The sequence below is a fragment of the Chiloscyllium plagiosum genome, chromosome 19 (assembly GCF_004010195.1).
Source record: "Chiloscyllium plagiosum isolate BGI_BamShark_2017 chromosome 19, ASM401019v2, whole genome shotgun sequence".
Taxonomy (NCBI): domain Eukaryota; kingdom Metazoa; phylum Chordata; class Chondrichthyes; order Orectolobiformes; family Hemiscylliidae; genus Chiloscyllium; species Chiloscyllium plagiosum.
In genome coordinates this window covers 22,756,550-22,769,788 of record NC_057728.1, presented here as the reverse complement: position 1 = coordinate 22,769,788, position 13,239 = coordinate 22,756,550, and the positions used below count along the sequence as shown (strand labels likewise).

Here is a 13,239-nt window from a genome sequence, read left to right as displayed (position 1 = left end):
AACTGGAGAAATCTGTGTTCATCCCTTGTGGTTGGAGGGTTCCTAGGCGGAAGATGAGGCGCTCTTCCTCCAGCTGTTGTGTTGCTATGGTCTGGCGATGGAGGAGTCCAAGGACCTGCATGTCCTTGGTGGAGTGGGAGGGGGAGTTGAAGTGTTGAGCCACGGGGTGGTTGGGTTGGTTGGTCCAGGTGTCCCAGAGGTGTTCTCTGAAACGTCCCGCAAGTTGCTGCCTGACCTGCTGTGCTTTTCCAGCTAAAAAGATAGGTGGACAAGATATAGATGACTTCAGCTGAGAAAAATTGATGAAATGGAAATAAGCTTTGGGGAAAGATACTTTTTCCAGGTCAGAGGAAATTGCAGAGGAGTTGTGCAGTTATGTTTAAGCTACAAGTGATTTCAAAGATCACACTTGACAGTAAACTGACACTCAGGATTGTGATTGTATTGGAGAAAAGGTATATGGTGCTGCCCTAGTCTCAGCTACTTTTGCAAAATTCCAGCAGAAAAGAAGATCCAAGAACTCAAGGTAGTATAGCAACTGCATTGCTATGGGTAAGATGAAGAGATAGGTCCCAAGAACTACCAGAGCCTGTATGGGGATTGAACCCTGAGCTGTTTGCATTATTCTGCATCATTCTGTTACACTTTTGATCCCACATAGCAACAGAGTTGAAAGTTAACAGCACAATTGTAGGTCTGCCTCAGCTTATGAACTTGTATAATTTTCATTTTACAATCTTCACAAATTCCTTAAATATGTGTTCATTGTGAAACATTTTGCAATTACAATCACAACAATAATTGACAAGATATTTGAGTGAAAAATTAGCAATGCAATGAATTTGCTCAGTTAGAGAAGGGCATGTTGGGTGAACCCAACATGATACTGCATCAGACGATTCTCTACAAGATCCATTATTAGTGATAAAATAGTGAGGGGGATTGAGAGCTGGTCAATAGGTAGATTATTATGTCCTCTAACAAAATAATAGATCTGGATCTGTTTAGAGACTGGTCACCACTGTTGTTCGTATTTTTTCAATGTACAATAATATAGATATTTTTTCAGAAATCTGAAAATTTGTAGATATTACTAAAATTATTAAATGTGACTCTCAGTACTGCACACTTGCTCAGTTACTTCAGCTAGATGTTAATGCATAGACAATTGGGCTTGTGACTGCTTTGTCATGAAGCAGTAGCTAGAACAAATACAGTACCAGGGTCTATTTATTGAACACATGACTGTAAAAGAATTCATATTATTTTGTCCGTGTACAAGACCATGAAGTGCTTCAATTAGAATACAGAATCCAATTATGGTCTATTCTCTTAGTGGGTATTATTATTTTACACTTGCAGCATCCATTGTATTTTGCCTTTGTGCCAAAAGAGACCATCTGATTCATCAAGACAAAATAAATAAAGGAATATCACTCCTCAGCTCCTTAGTAATGTTAAACTATGTAAAAGGAGATAAATTAAAGGATTATATTTTAAAGAAGATGCTGGCGATAAGATGAATCAGATATGTATGTTTTCAGCACTTTATAAAATAGATATCTGGTGTAATAGTGTGTAAACTGTAATAATTATCAAATGCACAATAAACTAAAAGAAAAGTGTGTGTGTGTGTGTGTGTGTGGAGGGAGACTACAGAACTTTAAGCAAAACTAAAGGAACGTCAAGGATAAATTCACACTTAGTAACTGAATCCTCATGTGTGATTAAAGTGGCCAGATTAATGGTCAAACTTATGAGTACACCATCAGGAATCACTGGAACGGAATCACTTGCCACAAAATAAACATAAGCAGTGAGGCAAGTCAAGATATTGGGGCCAGTGCATGAATAATAGCTGTAAAAATAATCAGTAAATCTGTGAAGCTTCACATGATTATATTAACAAGCAGATATCAGGCCCTGTCCAAGGAAACAATGTATCAAAGGCTAAGGTGGCTACAAAAAAGCAGATGACAGCTTGAAGCAAACATCAACCCAAACTTTATGGGGAGGCAGGAGTGAATTTCAGCTGCATGAAATCTGAAAATACAGAAAAGGCAGGTGGTTAGGAATGAATGAGTAAGGACAAGAAGGTATTTTATTTCCAGATACATATTAAATTTTCATAGCATTGACAATGGAAAACAAATTTGGTTTAGAGGTTGATATGGACTTTTTTTTATTCTTAAGGTACATTTAAGATTAAATTTCATACTTTCTAATGTATTTGGAGTCAGTTTCCTCCCACCTGGCTTTTTGTAAATATACTGTAGTTGTTTAGACAAATAGTTTATACTGAGGATATTGCTTTGTGACCTTTCATATACAATTGAAGATAATCACAGAATGTAACCCACATAAAACTGGTAAACTATTGGGCAATATTAGAAACAGGCAGAATGGTAGACTCAAACCAATTATATCATGTAGTTGCTATTAATAATGGTCAGAAATATAATCCATTTTACAAAGACTAAGCAAATTATTTCCCACCCATTTGCTAATTTCAAACTCCATTTCTCCTGTATTGTGTTATTCTTTCTCTTAAGGTAAAATAATATGATCTATGTCTTCATAACAGTGAAGAAAACAACAATTCAGTCTGGTTTCTGACTAGCAGTGAACCGAGCTCCTCAAATTCACAGCCTTCCATAACCGGGATGGAAACAGGTGCTCATTGCTGAGAGGGATTTGTGAAACTCACTGCCTGGAATTGAGGAACAGGAATTTTTAAATCATAAAGCTAACCTTTTACTACACCAGTTGAAATTACAGCTTATATTTTTCAATGCTATTAAATGAACCACTGAATAAGATTTATGCTTATTGTTTGTCAGATAAGGTAGATACCATTTTAATAGGAACATAAGAAGTAGGAACAGAAGAATCTATCTCCTGGAGCCTCTTCCAGGACATTTAACACAATCATGGCTGGTTTCATCCCAGCCTCAACTCTATGTTCTTGCCCACTTTCCATACACTTTCAATCCATGACTAAGTAAAAATCTGTCTATCTCCTCAGTAATTGTCTCAATGTTCTGGCATCCACCACACTCTGGGGCAGTGAATTCCACAGATTCATGTCTCTTTGAGAGAAGGAAATCCTCCTCATTTCTGTTTTAAATCTGCCACCCCTTAGCATAAAATTACAATCTCTTGTTCTAGATTACCCTACAAGTGAAACATCTGCTCTACATCTACTTTATCAATCCCCTTTAGCATCTTGTGTACCTCAATTAGATCTCCTCAACCTTCTGAATTCTAGTGAGTATAGGTCTAAACTACTCAAGCTTTCCTTATAATACAAGCCTTTCATTTCTGGAATTAATCTAGTGAACCTTGCTTGTAATGTTTTTAAAACCTAGACTCTTTTCATCAGTTTCTTTTGATTTCACATTGCTTATTGTTGTATGAAAAGTTCAAAAGTCTCTTGAGAATTTGGTAGATCGACTTAGGTCCTTGGTTAGGTCAATTCCTGATGAAGGGCTTTTACCCGAAACGTCGATTTCGAAGCTCCTTGGATGCTGCCTGAAATGCTGTGCTCTTCCAGCACCACTAATCCAGAATCTGGTTTCCAGGATCTGCAGTCATTGTTTTTACCCAATCAGATTAAATGCCCAGCACAAGATTCAATTCTTTCTCCCTAAGACATAACGTATCAGAGCAGAAGTAAGCCAATCAGCCCATTATACCTGCTGTGTCAATCAATGAGATCTTGGCTGATAATGATAACCCTCCATATCATTTTTCTCCCTTTTCCCCAAAACCATCAATTCCTCTTCACTAACTAAAAAGTCTATCTCAGCCTCAAATATACTTCATGAGTCAGTCTCAACAGCACTCTGTAGTAATGAATTTCACACATTCACTACCCTCAAAGAGGAGAAATTCATTCTCACCTCTATCTTAAATGTGCAACCCTTTATTCTGAGATTATTCGATCTGGCCCGAGACCCTCCCACAGGGAGAAGCCATCCTTTCTGCATCTACTCTGTCAACTCTCCTAACAATCTTCTATGTTTCAATAAGGCCGACTCTCATTATTCTTAATTCCAATGAGTACAGACCCAATCTATTCAACCACTCCTCATAAGACAGTCCCTCCATACCGGGATCAGCCCAGTGCAACTTCTCTGGGCTGCCTCCAATGCTAGTATATCTTTCTTTAGATAAGCTTTTCAAAGCTGTTCGCAGCATTCCAGTTATGGTCTGATTAATGCCTTGTATAGTTTTAGCGAAGCCTTCTACTTTTATACACCATTCCTTGTGAAATAAAGGCCAACATCCCATATGCCTTCCCTATTAACCACTGTACTTGGGTCCTACTTTTTTTTTGATTCATAGACAAGGTCTCATAAATTCCTCATTCCACTGCTTTCTTCAGTGTTTTTCCATTTAAATAATATTGAACTCCTCTATTCTTGCGAAAGTGCATAAAGTCACACTTTCTTACGATATATTCCAGCTGCCAGGTTTTGGTCCATTTGCTCAACCTCTGCAGAATCTTGGTCATCCACACCATTTGCCTTCCCACCTATTTTTGTGTTAGCTGCAGACTTGGCTACAGTACATTCACTGTCATCATTCAAGTCATTCACATATACTGTAAATACTTTTGCCCTCTGCACTCAACCCTGTGGCGTACCACTAGTCACAGGTTACCATCCTGAAAATGCCTCCCTTACCACAATTTTCTGTGTTCACATGGTCAGTTAATTCTCTATCCATGCTTACATATTACCTCCAACATTAAGGGCTCTTATTCAGTCGTCTAATTTGTGGTACCTTATCACCACCTCCAGATAATACCTGCTCTGGCTGAGGTAACCTTGGCCAACACGCAGTAAATCAAATCATGGCATTTTGCAGTGGTTTTTGTGAAAAACTTGGCAGAGGACTGAAGGCAATGACGTCTCTATGAATTTGTTGGGAACTAAAATGCACTGTCTAACAGATTGGGGGAAGCAGATTCAATTAACCCTTTTCAGAAAGAAATAAGATAAGCTTCTGAAAAACAACAAGCGATTTGTAGAGACACAGGGAAAAGGCAGGGCAAAAATGTAGAGAAACAGTATGAACATGACTTGTCAAATTATATACAGTATAACTTGATTTAAATAATTCTATAGTTACTTTACAAAGAGTAAGATTCTCTCCTCCTAGGACCAAAAATACTTATTGTGCTCAAGTGATGTTTCACACACAAGGCTGAAAAGCTATTAAATTGTAAGAACTCATTTGCCTGTAAAAGCAGTAATGCCACAGTGCATCATTCAAAGGGGGAGCAGACTAATCTGCAAGGCAAGAGCAGATCATAATGTCACTTGGTCCAATGATCACAATAATAATGACTATGTCCAGCCAGAGAAGTTTCATACTCCCACCCTACTGTCACATTAACAAAAATACTGATTCAGTCAGTAATATTAGTCACCTAATAAATGTCTCAATGTGTGTAATCCCAGTGAGAAGTTATCATTTCAGATCTTGGAATACACGATGCAAACACTAAGCCACATCTAGCTTGTTTGTTCCATATAGACTGCATCCAATACATAATATGTATCACATGACAAACATGATAGTGCTTAAAAACTAAAAGTTCTTACAGAGAGAAAAATGGATTGAAGGAAAAGGTGCTAAACATAAATGTAAAATAGAAAAAAAATCAGAATAGGTAAGTAGCAGCTTACACCCTTGTGACACTAAACTGCCTAAAGGAATATTCAAACAGATAAAAATCTTATAGAAAAATGAAATTCCATGGCAAACAAGGTAATACAGATATACAGCACGGAAACAGCCCCTTTGGTCCAACTCATCTGCACTGACCAGACATCCCATTCTGACCTAGTCCCATTTACCAACATTTGGCCCATATCCCTCTAAACCCTTCCTATTCATCCTGATGCCTTTTAAATGTTGTAATTGTATACCTGCCTCCTACACTTCCTCTGGCACCTCGTTCCAAACAAGCACCACCCTCTGGAGAAAGTGAGGACTGCAGATGCTGGAGATCAGAGTCAAAAGGTGTGGTGTTGGAAAAGCACAGCTGGTCAGGCAGCATCCGAGGAGCAGAAGAGTCGATGTTTCGAGCATAAACTCTTCACCAGGAATGACTCTTCATCAGGCATTCCTGATGAAGAACTTATGCTCGAAATGTCGACTCCCCTGGTCCTCGGATACTGCCTGACTGGCTGTGCTTTTCCAGCACCACACTTTTCAAGCACCACCTTCATCATGAAAAAGTTACCCCTCAGTTCCCTTTTAAATTTTTCCCCCTTCACCTTAAACCTATGCCCTTTAGTTCTGGCCTCCCCCACCCTCAAAATAGACCTTGGCTATTCACCCTATCCATGCCACTCATGATTTTATAAACCTCTGTAAAGTCACTCCTCAGCCTCTGATGCTCCACGGAAAAAAGTCCCAGCCTATTAAGCCTCTTCCTATAAGTCAAACCCTCCTATCACAGCAACTTGCTTGCAATTTTTAAAGTTTTCTCTGCACCCTCTCAACTTAAACAACATCCTTCCTATAAAAGAGTGACTAGAATTGTATGCAGTATTCTAAAACTGGCTTCAATACAATGTCCTGTACAGCTGCAACATGACATTCCAACTCATTTACTGCACTGATCAATAAAGGCTAGCATGCCAATGCCTTCCCTGTCAACACTGTCTACCTGCGACTTCACCTTTCTGCATGTGCACCCCTTGGCATTATTTGTTTGCCAATATTCCCCATGCCCCTATAATTCACTATATAAGACCAGCCCTAATTTGCCTTACCAAAATGCAACATCTCACATTCACTCAAATTAAACTCCATCTCCTTCTTCTTAGCCCATCTGATAAAGGTCCCATCATGCGCTGAGATACACTTCTTCACTATCCACCACATCTGCAAACTTATTAACCAAACCTCCTATATTCACATCCAAATCATTTATCTAAAAGACAGAATGCAGTGGACTCAGCACTGATCCTTGTGACACACCGCTGGTCACAGGCCTCCAGTCTGGAAAGCAACCTTCCATCACCACCCTCTGTCCCTGACCTTCAAGGCAATTTTGTATTCAATTGGCTAGGTCCCCCTTGATCCCATGTGATCTAACCTTATTAACCAATCTATCATGTGGAATCTTGTCAGCACCTTGCTGAAATCCATATCAATCACATCTACCACTCTACCTTTATCAATCTTCTTTGTCACCTCTTCAAAAAACTCAATTTAGTGAGACATGATTTCTCACGCACAATGCCATGTCGACTATCCCTAATTATCTCTTGCGTATCCAAATACATGTAAATCCTGTTGCTCAGAATCCCTCCAACAACTTACCCACCACTGATGTCAGACTCACCGGTCTATAATTCCCTGGCTTTACCTTAAAGTCTTTCTTAAATAATCGGACCACATTAGCCAATGTCTAGTCTTCTGGAACCTCACCCGTGGCTATCAATGATATAAATATCTCAGCAAGGGGCCCAGCAATCTCTTCCCTTGCTTCCCACAAAGTTCTGGGAAACACCTGATAAATCCCAGTGATTTACCTACTTTTATGCATTTTAAAACCTCCAATACCTCCTCTCCTGTAATATAAACTGTTTTCAAGACATCACTATTTATTTCCCCAAGTTCCTTAGTTTCCATGTCCACAGTAAATACTGATGTGAAATATTTATTTCATATCTTATCCATTAATGTGTAGTTCACACATAGATATTTTAAGATGCCATACTCTCTCCATAGTTACTGTTTCGCCCTTAATGTACTTATAGAATCTCTTTGGATTCTCCCTAACTCAATTTGCCAAAGCTATCTCATGCCCCCTTTTGCTCTCCTGATGTTACTCTTAAGTATACTCCTATTGCCCTTATACTCTTCTCAGACTTCACTCGGTCCCAGCTGTCTCTACCTAATTTATGCCTCCTTCTTTTCCTTTACCAGAGCCTCAAGTTCTCTCGTCATCCCAACCTTGTGCTTCACACGAACAGGAACATACTGTCTCTGAACCCTTGTTATCTCATTTTTCAATACTTACCACTTCCAAACCATCCCTTTACCTGTGAACATCCTCCTCCAAATTAACTTTTGAAAATTCCTGTCTAACACCGTCAAAATTGGCCTTACTCCAATTTAGAATTTTAACTTTTTGATTAGTTCTATCCCATTCTATAACGGTTTTAAAACTAATAGAATTATGATCATTTGCCACAAAGTATTCTCCCACTGACACCTCAGTCTCTTGCCCTTCCTCATTTCCCAACAGAAGGTCAAGTAGGTATATTGAATAAGAGTTTTTTTATACACTCTCGTAACACTCCCCCCATCCAAGCCTTTAACACTATTACAGTTCCAGTAGATGTTTGGGAAATTAAAATCCCCCACCATTCCAACCCTATTACTCTTACATACATCTGAGATCTCCTTACATCTGTAAAATGTAAAATGTTCAATTTCAGCTCGAGAAAACATTAGAACATAGAAGAATGGAGTGTGAACATGGAAATCAAATTATCCATAATTTCACATTACGACATGCAGAAATGCATAACAGAAAATGAAAAGATGAGAACAGTATAATAAGACAAGTAAGGAGAGAGATAGTTAAATATAGATTAAAAAGGTGGATAAGCAGCAATGGACAGAACGAAGGCCAAACAACTAAGAAAATATCAAAACTGACAAACACAAAGACAGATGGAGATACAAATAAGTTTTGGGAACATGCTGGAGATGGAAAATGTTTTCTTGCCGGAAATGAGGAATAAATGATAGACCAGAGTTCATCTCTGTTCATTTCTTACCCTTCTGCCAGCTTCATTATTTTGCAGGTTCATTAATGTCCTGGCATGATCCTCTGAGCCTTTTGGGTAATTTTTCTCCCTTTCCCTGGCATCCACAAATTCTTTGGCAAACCTGTAACCGTATTCTGCATTGTCCCCACAACCTCCCCACAGCCAGTCCCGGGGAAGGTCTTTGGGTCTGGCAGCACGACTGCACCCACAGGTTGAGAGCTCCCCCTCACGACATGCACGACTTATTGCATTTACTACACCAGCTGCTGAGATGGAATAGGTGAAGGCAGTCTCCCGGCTCCCTGAAACCGGATGAAACAACATATGGTCAATATGCATATAATTATGTATATTAATGGATTTCTACTGTAGATTCCCTGGTTTCAAACAAGTAAATATTTATGCCAGTTATATATTGACATTTGTCTTCTTTTATATCTGAATATGCATATATTTGTTCCCAGTCTTATTAATATTTTGCCCTATTTCTCTGAAAAATAATTTGGTGAATACCTTAAAGAAGTGCAATTTTATCCAAACATGATACTAAAGTCAAAGGACCTGACTTAACTGAGTAAATTGATATGTTTTGAATGAGTTAAAATGGTGTCCTGAAAGTTATTAGGCTATTAAAATTGGAGGGCGTTGATGATCTGACCTTATTTCAAACAAGGTATTTTCCAGCAAGAGTGACTGAATAATGATCAAGTTTGAGATTCAAATATTTTCTCTTCTATGTACACAAAAGTCAATTACAGTGTCACATTACTAGTCTGGCTTGGAGCAGGTAATTCATCAGCAACAAAAAATCAAACATTATCCAACACGATCAATGGAGCTATTTTATCTTTGCACATTTTCAGTAAATACACAGATGACTACATTTACACTTATGTACTCATAGTTGTTGGATAGAAATGGAATGTCTGGAATGTCAGTTCTGATGCTGTAGTGATTATAATGAGGTCAGTCAGATGGAACTCATAGAACATGAGTTCCCTGACTGGGGTGGTTAATCTGGACCAATCAGGGAGCCCTGGCTGACAGGTAAGAACAAGAGTGTCAGATATCCTGTTCTCTCTGAGAACTGGCTCTAGGGGAGCTGGATCAGTGTCAAGGACTTTCCACATATAAATCAAGGGTGACTTGGTGATAGAATACCGGTCTCTGTGAAGTTACTTCAGTGCTAACAAGAGTGAGATTCGAGATCAGCTCATAGCAAAAACACAAAACAAAGCCAATACCTTTAGGGACATAAATTTGCAATAATAACAGACCATAAACCCCTGCGAGGTCTACTTAAAGAGGACAAAGCAGTGCGGCCCATAGCTTCAGTGTGTGGTGCTGGAAACGCACAGCAGGTCAGGCAGCATCCGAGAAGCAGGAGAATTGATGTTTCGGGCATAAGCCCTTCATCAGGAATCTGGCCTGCTGTGTATTTCCAGCACCACACTCTTGACTCTCACTTTCTCTCTGCCCATAGCTTCAGGCTGAATTTAGCGGTGGGCTCTAATATTAAGTGTATATAATTACACACCGTCCGTGAAGCCAAGTGGCAAATCTAGATACATTGAGCCACCTCCTACTGGCAGATACACCACTGATGCTTCCACCACTGGAAGAGTCCGTAATAATTTCAAATCTCTGGACATACTTCCAGTCATAGCAGATAATATCAAATTTTGAATGCAGAAAAATTTGGTCCTATCTAAACTGAAACAGTTGGTGGTAATGGAGGAAACCAAAGGGCCATCACAGCCAGAATTGAAACTTTTTTGGACCTGGAGACACCAGTTCACCTGAGATGACAGCATATTATTATGGGGACCAAGAGTAAATGTCCAGAGCCAAAGGTCACTGCCAGATACTGGCTGAACTCCATCTGGTTAATCCATGGCTATCCAAAATGAAGATGCTGGTGAGATATTATGTCTGGTGGCCAGAATTGGATGTGGACATAGCTACATTGGTGGGGTAGTGGGCAGAGTGCCAACAAGGACAAACATTGCTGCCAGCAGCTCCCCACATTCACATGGATGGCCTAGTAAACCCTGGACTCGGTTACATGTCAACTATGGGCTCTAAGGGAATTGAATTGGTGCCAAGACTCTTTACATGTAAATAAAGGATGATGTGTTGACGGCCTCTCTGGAGTTATTTCAATATTCCACCCTAGCCCAATGTGACAGTTTTTCTGTAACACAGCAAAGTCACCAGGTCAATAAGACAAAATTACTCAAACGGAGACAGACCAGGCCTTACAGTTATATTTGTACACTTTATTTTATAAATCTTGTGTAAACTGCAAGAAAGTTGCTAGCATCTTAAGTATGTCTCCATCATTTTTATAAGAAAACATATATTTTGATATCTCACATAGTATATTGCCTTAGATATAACCACTTGCATATTTTTGTTTCTCTTCTCTTTCTTAGTTATTATCTGGACATAACAGATAACAATTGCCTATTTTAAGAAGTGTGGACCATGACCTAATTATTATTTCTCAACCATTGCCTTCAAGGTAAATCTGTGAGGCCTTGTCTGCCATATTTGTATCTAGTGCAACATGGGCTACATTCGAAAAATCAATTGGCTGTGATGCACTTCAGGACTCTTGCTATGCAATTGCATGTTGTCATTCTATTGTTAAATTTTGATAATTAAAGTAGAGAATTAAAACATTATACTAATAAGATAAACAACAATCTTAAAAAAGCTTGTATTTATTTAGCACCTTTTAACATAATAGTGGGATGTGGCGGATAGGTAGGTTTGTTATGGGAAATGCAGGGTTACAGGGATAGGGTAGGGGGATGGGTCTGGCTGGTATGCTCTTCAGAGGGGTGGTTGCGAACTCAGTGGGCTGAATAGCCTGCTTCCACACTGTAAGGATTCTCTGATTCTATAACAAAATTTCACAAGGCGCTTCACTGGAGCGATATAAAACAAAATGTGACTGTGAACCACAAAAGCAGCAGAATTTTGGATGATCTCAAGTTTACAGAGGGTAGAATGTGGGACACCAGCCAGGAATGCATTGGAATAGTCAAGTCTAGACATAACGATGGCATGAATGAGGTTTTCAGCAGCAGATAAATTGAGAAAGGTCAAAATCAGGTAATATTATACAGGTCGAAATAGTGCAATGATAATAGAAATTCAGGGGTGTGAGTATTAATTAAATGTTAATGAGTTTGTGGGTCAATTTGAAAAATATCAGAAAGCAACTGATGAACAATGAATTTAAATAAAGGCACTAGATGGTTAATGTAATTCACAAAAGAGGCAGAGTACATTAACTAAAGCAACAAGTCATCATTTAATGATTACTGAATGAAATACCAAGGTTTTGATACCATTGGTGTTTTAATTTAAATTACACAAGGACACAATTCTTTACTTAATGAAGTTAAGATTCCTGAAGATATAGTTTCATACAGCTTCATGAAATATGAATAAAAGTTATAAAGTTGACAAAATGGCTTGAAAAATCTTGCTCTACATATGCATATTGAGAAAGAACTGGCTCTCTTCTTTCAAAATAAGAAAGAGGCCGAATTGAGGTGTTTAAAATTTGGAAATGTTTTGATGGAGTGGTTACAGAGAGGATGTTTTCTTTGCGGGAAAGGGCATATCTAGAGGTGATCAATAAAAGATAGCCACCTAGAAAGCCCACAGATAGTTCAGATTTTTTACCCACAGAGTGGTGAGGATGTGGAACCTGCTGCCACAGGGAGTGATTCCTATGAATAGTACATTTAAGGGAAATCGGGAGAACCGTTTGAGGGAATAGAGAGTTTCAAAGTTGCATATAGATGAGACGAGTGTGGCGACTGAATTGGAGCATAAACTCTGGAAATAACTCATAGGCCCAAAAAGGTCTGTTTCTGCACCATATCATCAATGCAATCCTACATAATCATTTAGTCTGATTACTTAATCCAGGGCTTCCCAAACTGTGTTCAGGAGTCCCAGGACAAAATCGTGGGGTTTCAAGAAGCACCCTCACCATTCCCACACCCTCCTCCCCAGGGCACCCTCACCACTCCCACAGCCTCCCTCCCCAGGGCACCCTCACCACTCCCACACCCTCCTCCCCAGGGCACCCTCACCTCTCCCTCAGCCTCCCTCCCGAGGGCACCTTCACCTCTCCCACACCCTCCCTCTGCAGGGCACCCTCACCACTCCCACAGCCTCCCTCCCCAGGGCACCCTCACCATTCCCACAGCCTCCCTCCGCAGGGCTCCCTCACCAGCCCCACACCCTCCTTCCCAGGGCACTCACCAAACTGCCACACCCTCCCTCCCCAGGGCACCCTCACCTCTCCCACACCCTCCATCCCCAGGGCACTCTCACCTCTCCCACAGCCTCCTCCCCAGGGCACTCTCACCACTCCCACACTCCCTCCCCAGGGCACCCTCACCTCTCCCAC

General features: G+C 39.9%; 1 protein-coding gene across 5 annotated transcripts in view; it reads right to left on the bottom strand.

Annotated features, from left to right (window-relative positions):
• wnt5b (wingless-type MMTV integration site family, member 5b) overlaps window positions 1-13,239 on the bottom strand; it is a 136,422-nt gene that overhangs the window by 3,952 nt on the left and 119,231 nt on the right. For all 5 annotated transcript variants that reach the window (XM_043709313.1, XM_043709316.1, XM_043709317.1 and 2 more), the window contains exon 4: window positions 8,814-9,106. In XM_043709313.1, coding sequence (XP_043565248.1) covers window positions 8,814-9,106 — 293 coding nt within the window. The remainder of the gene's footprint in view (window positions 1-8,813; window positions 9,107-13,239) is intronic.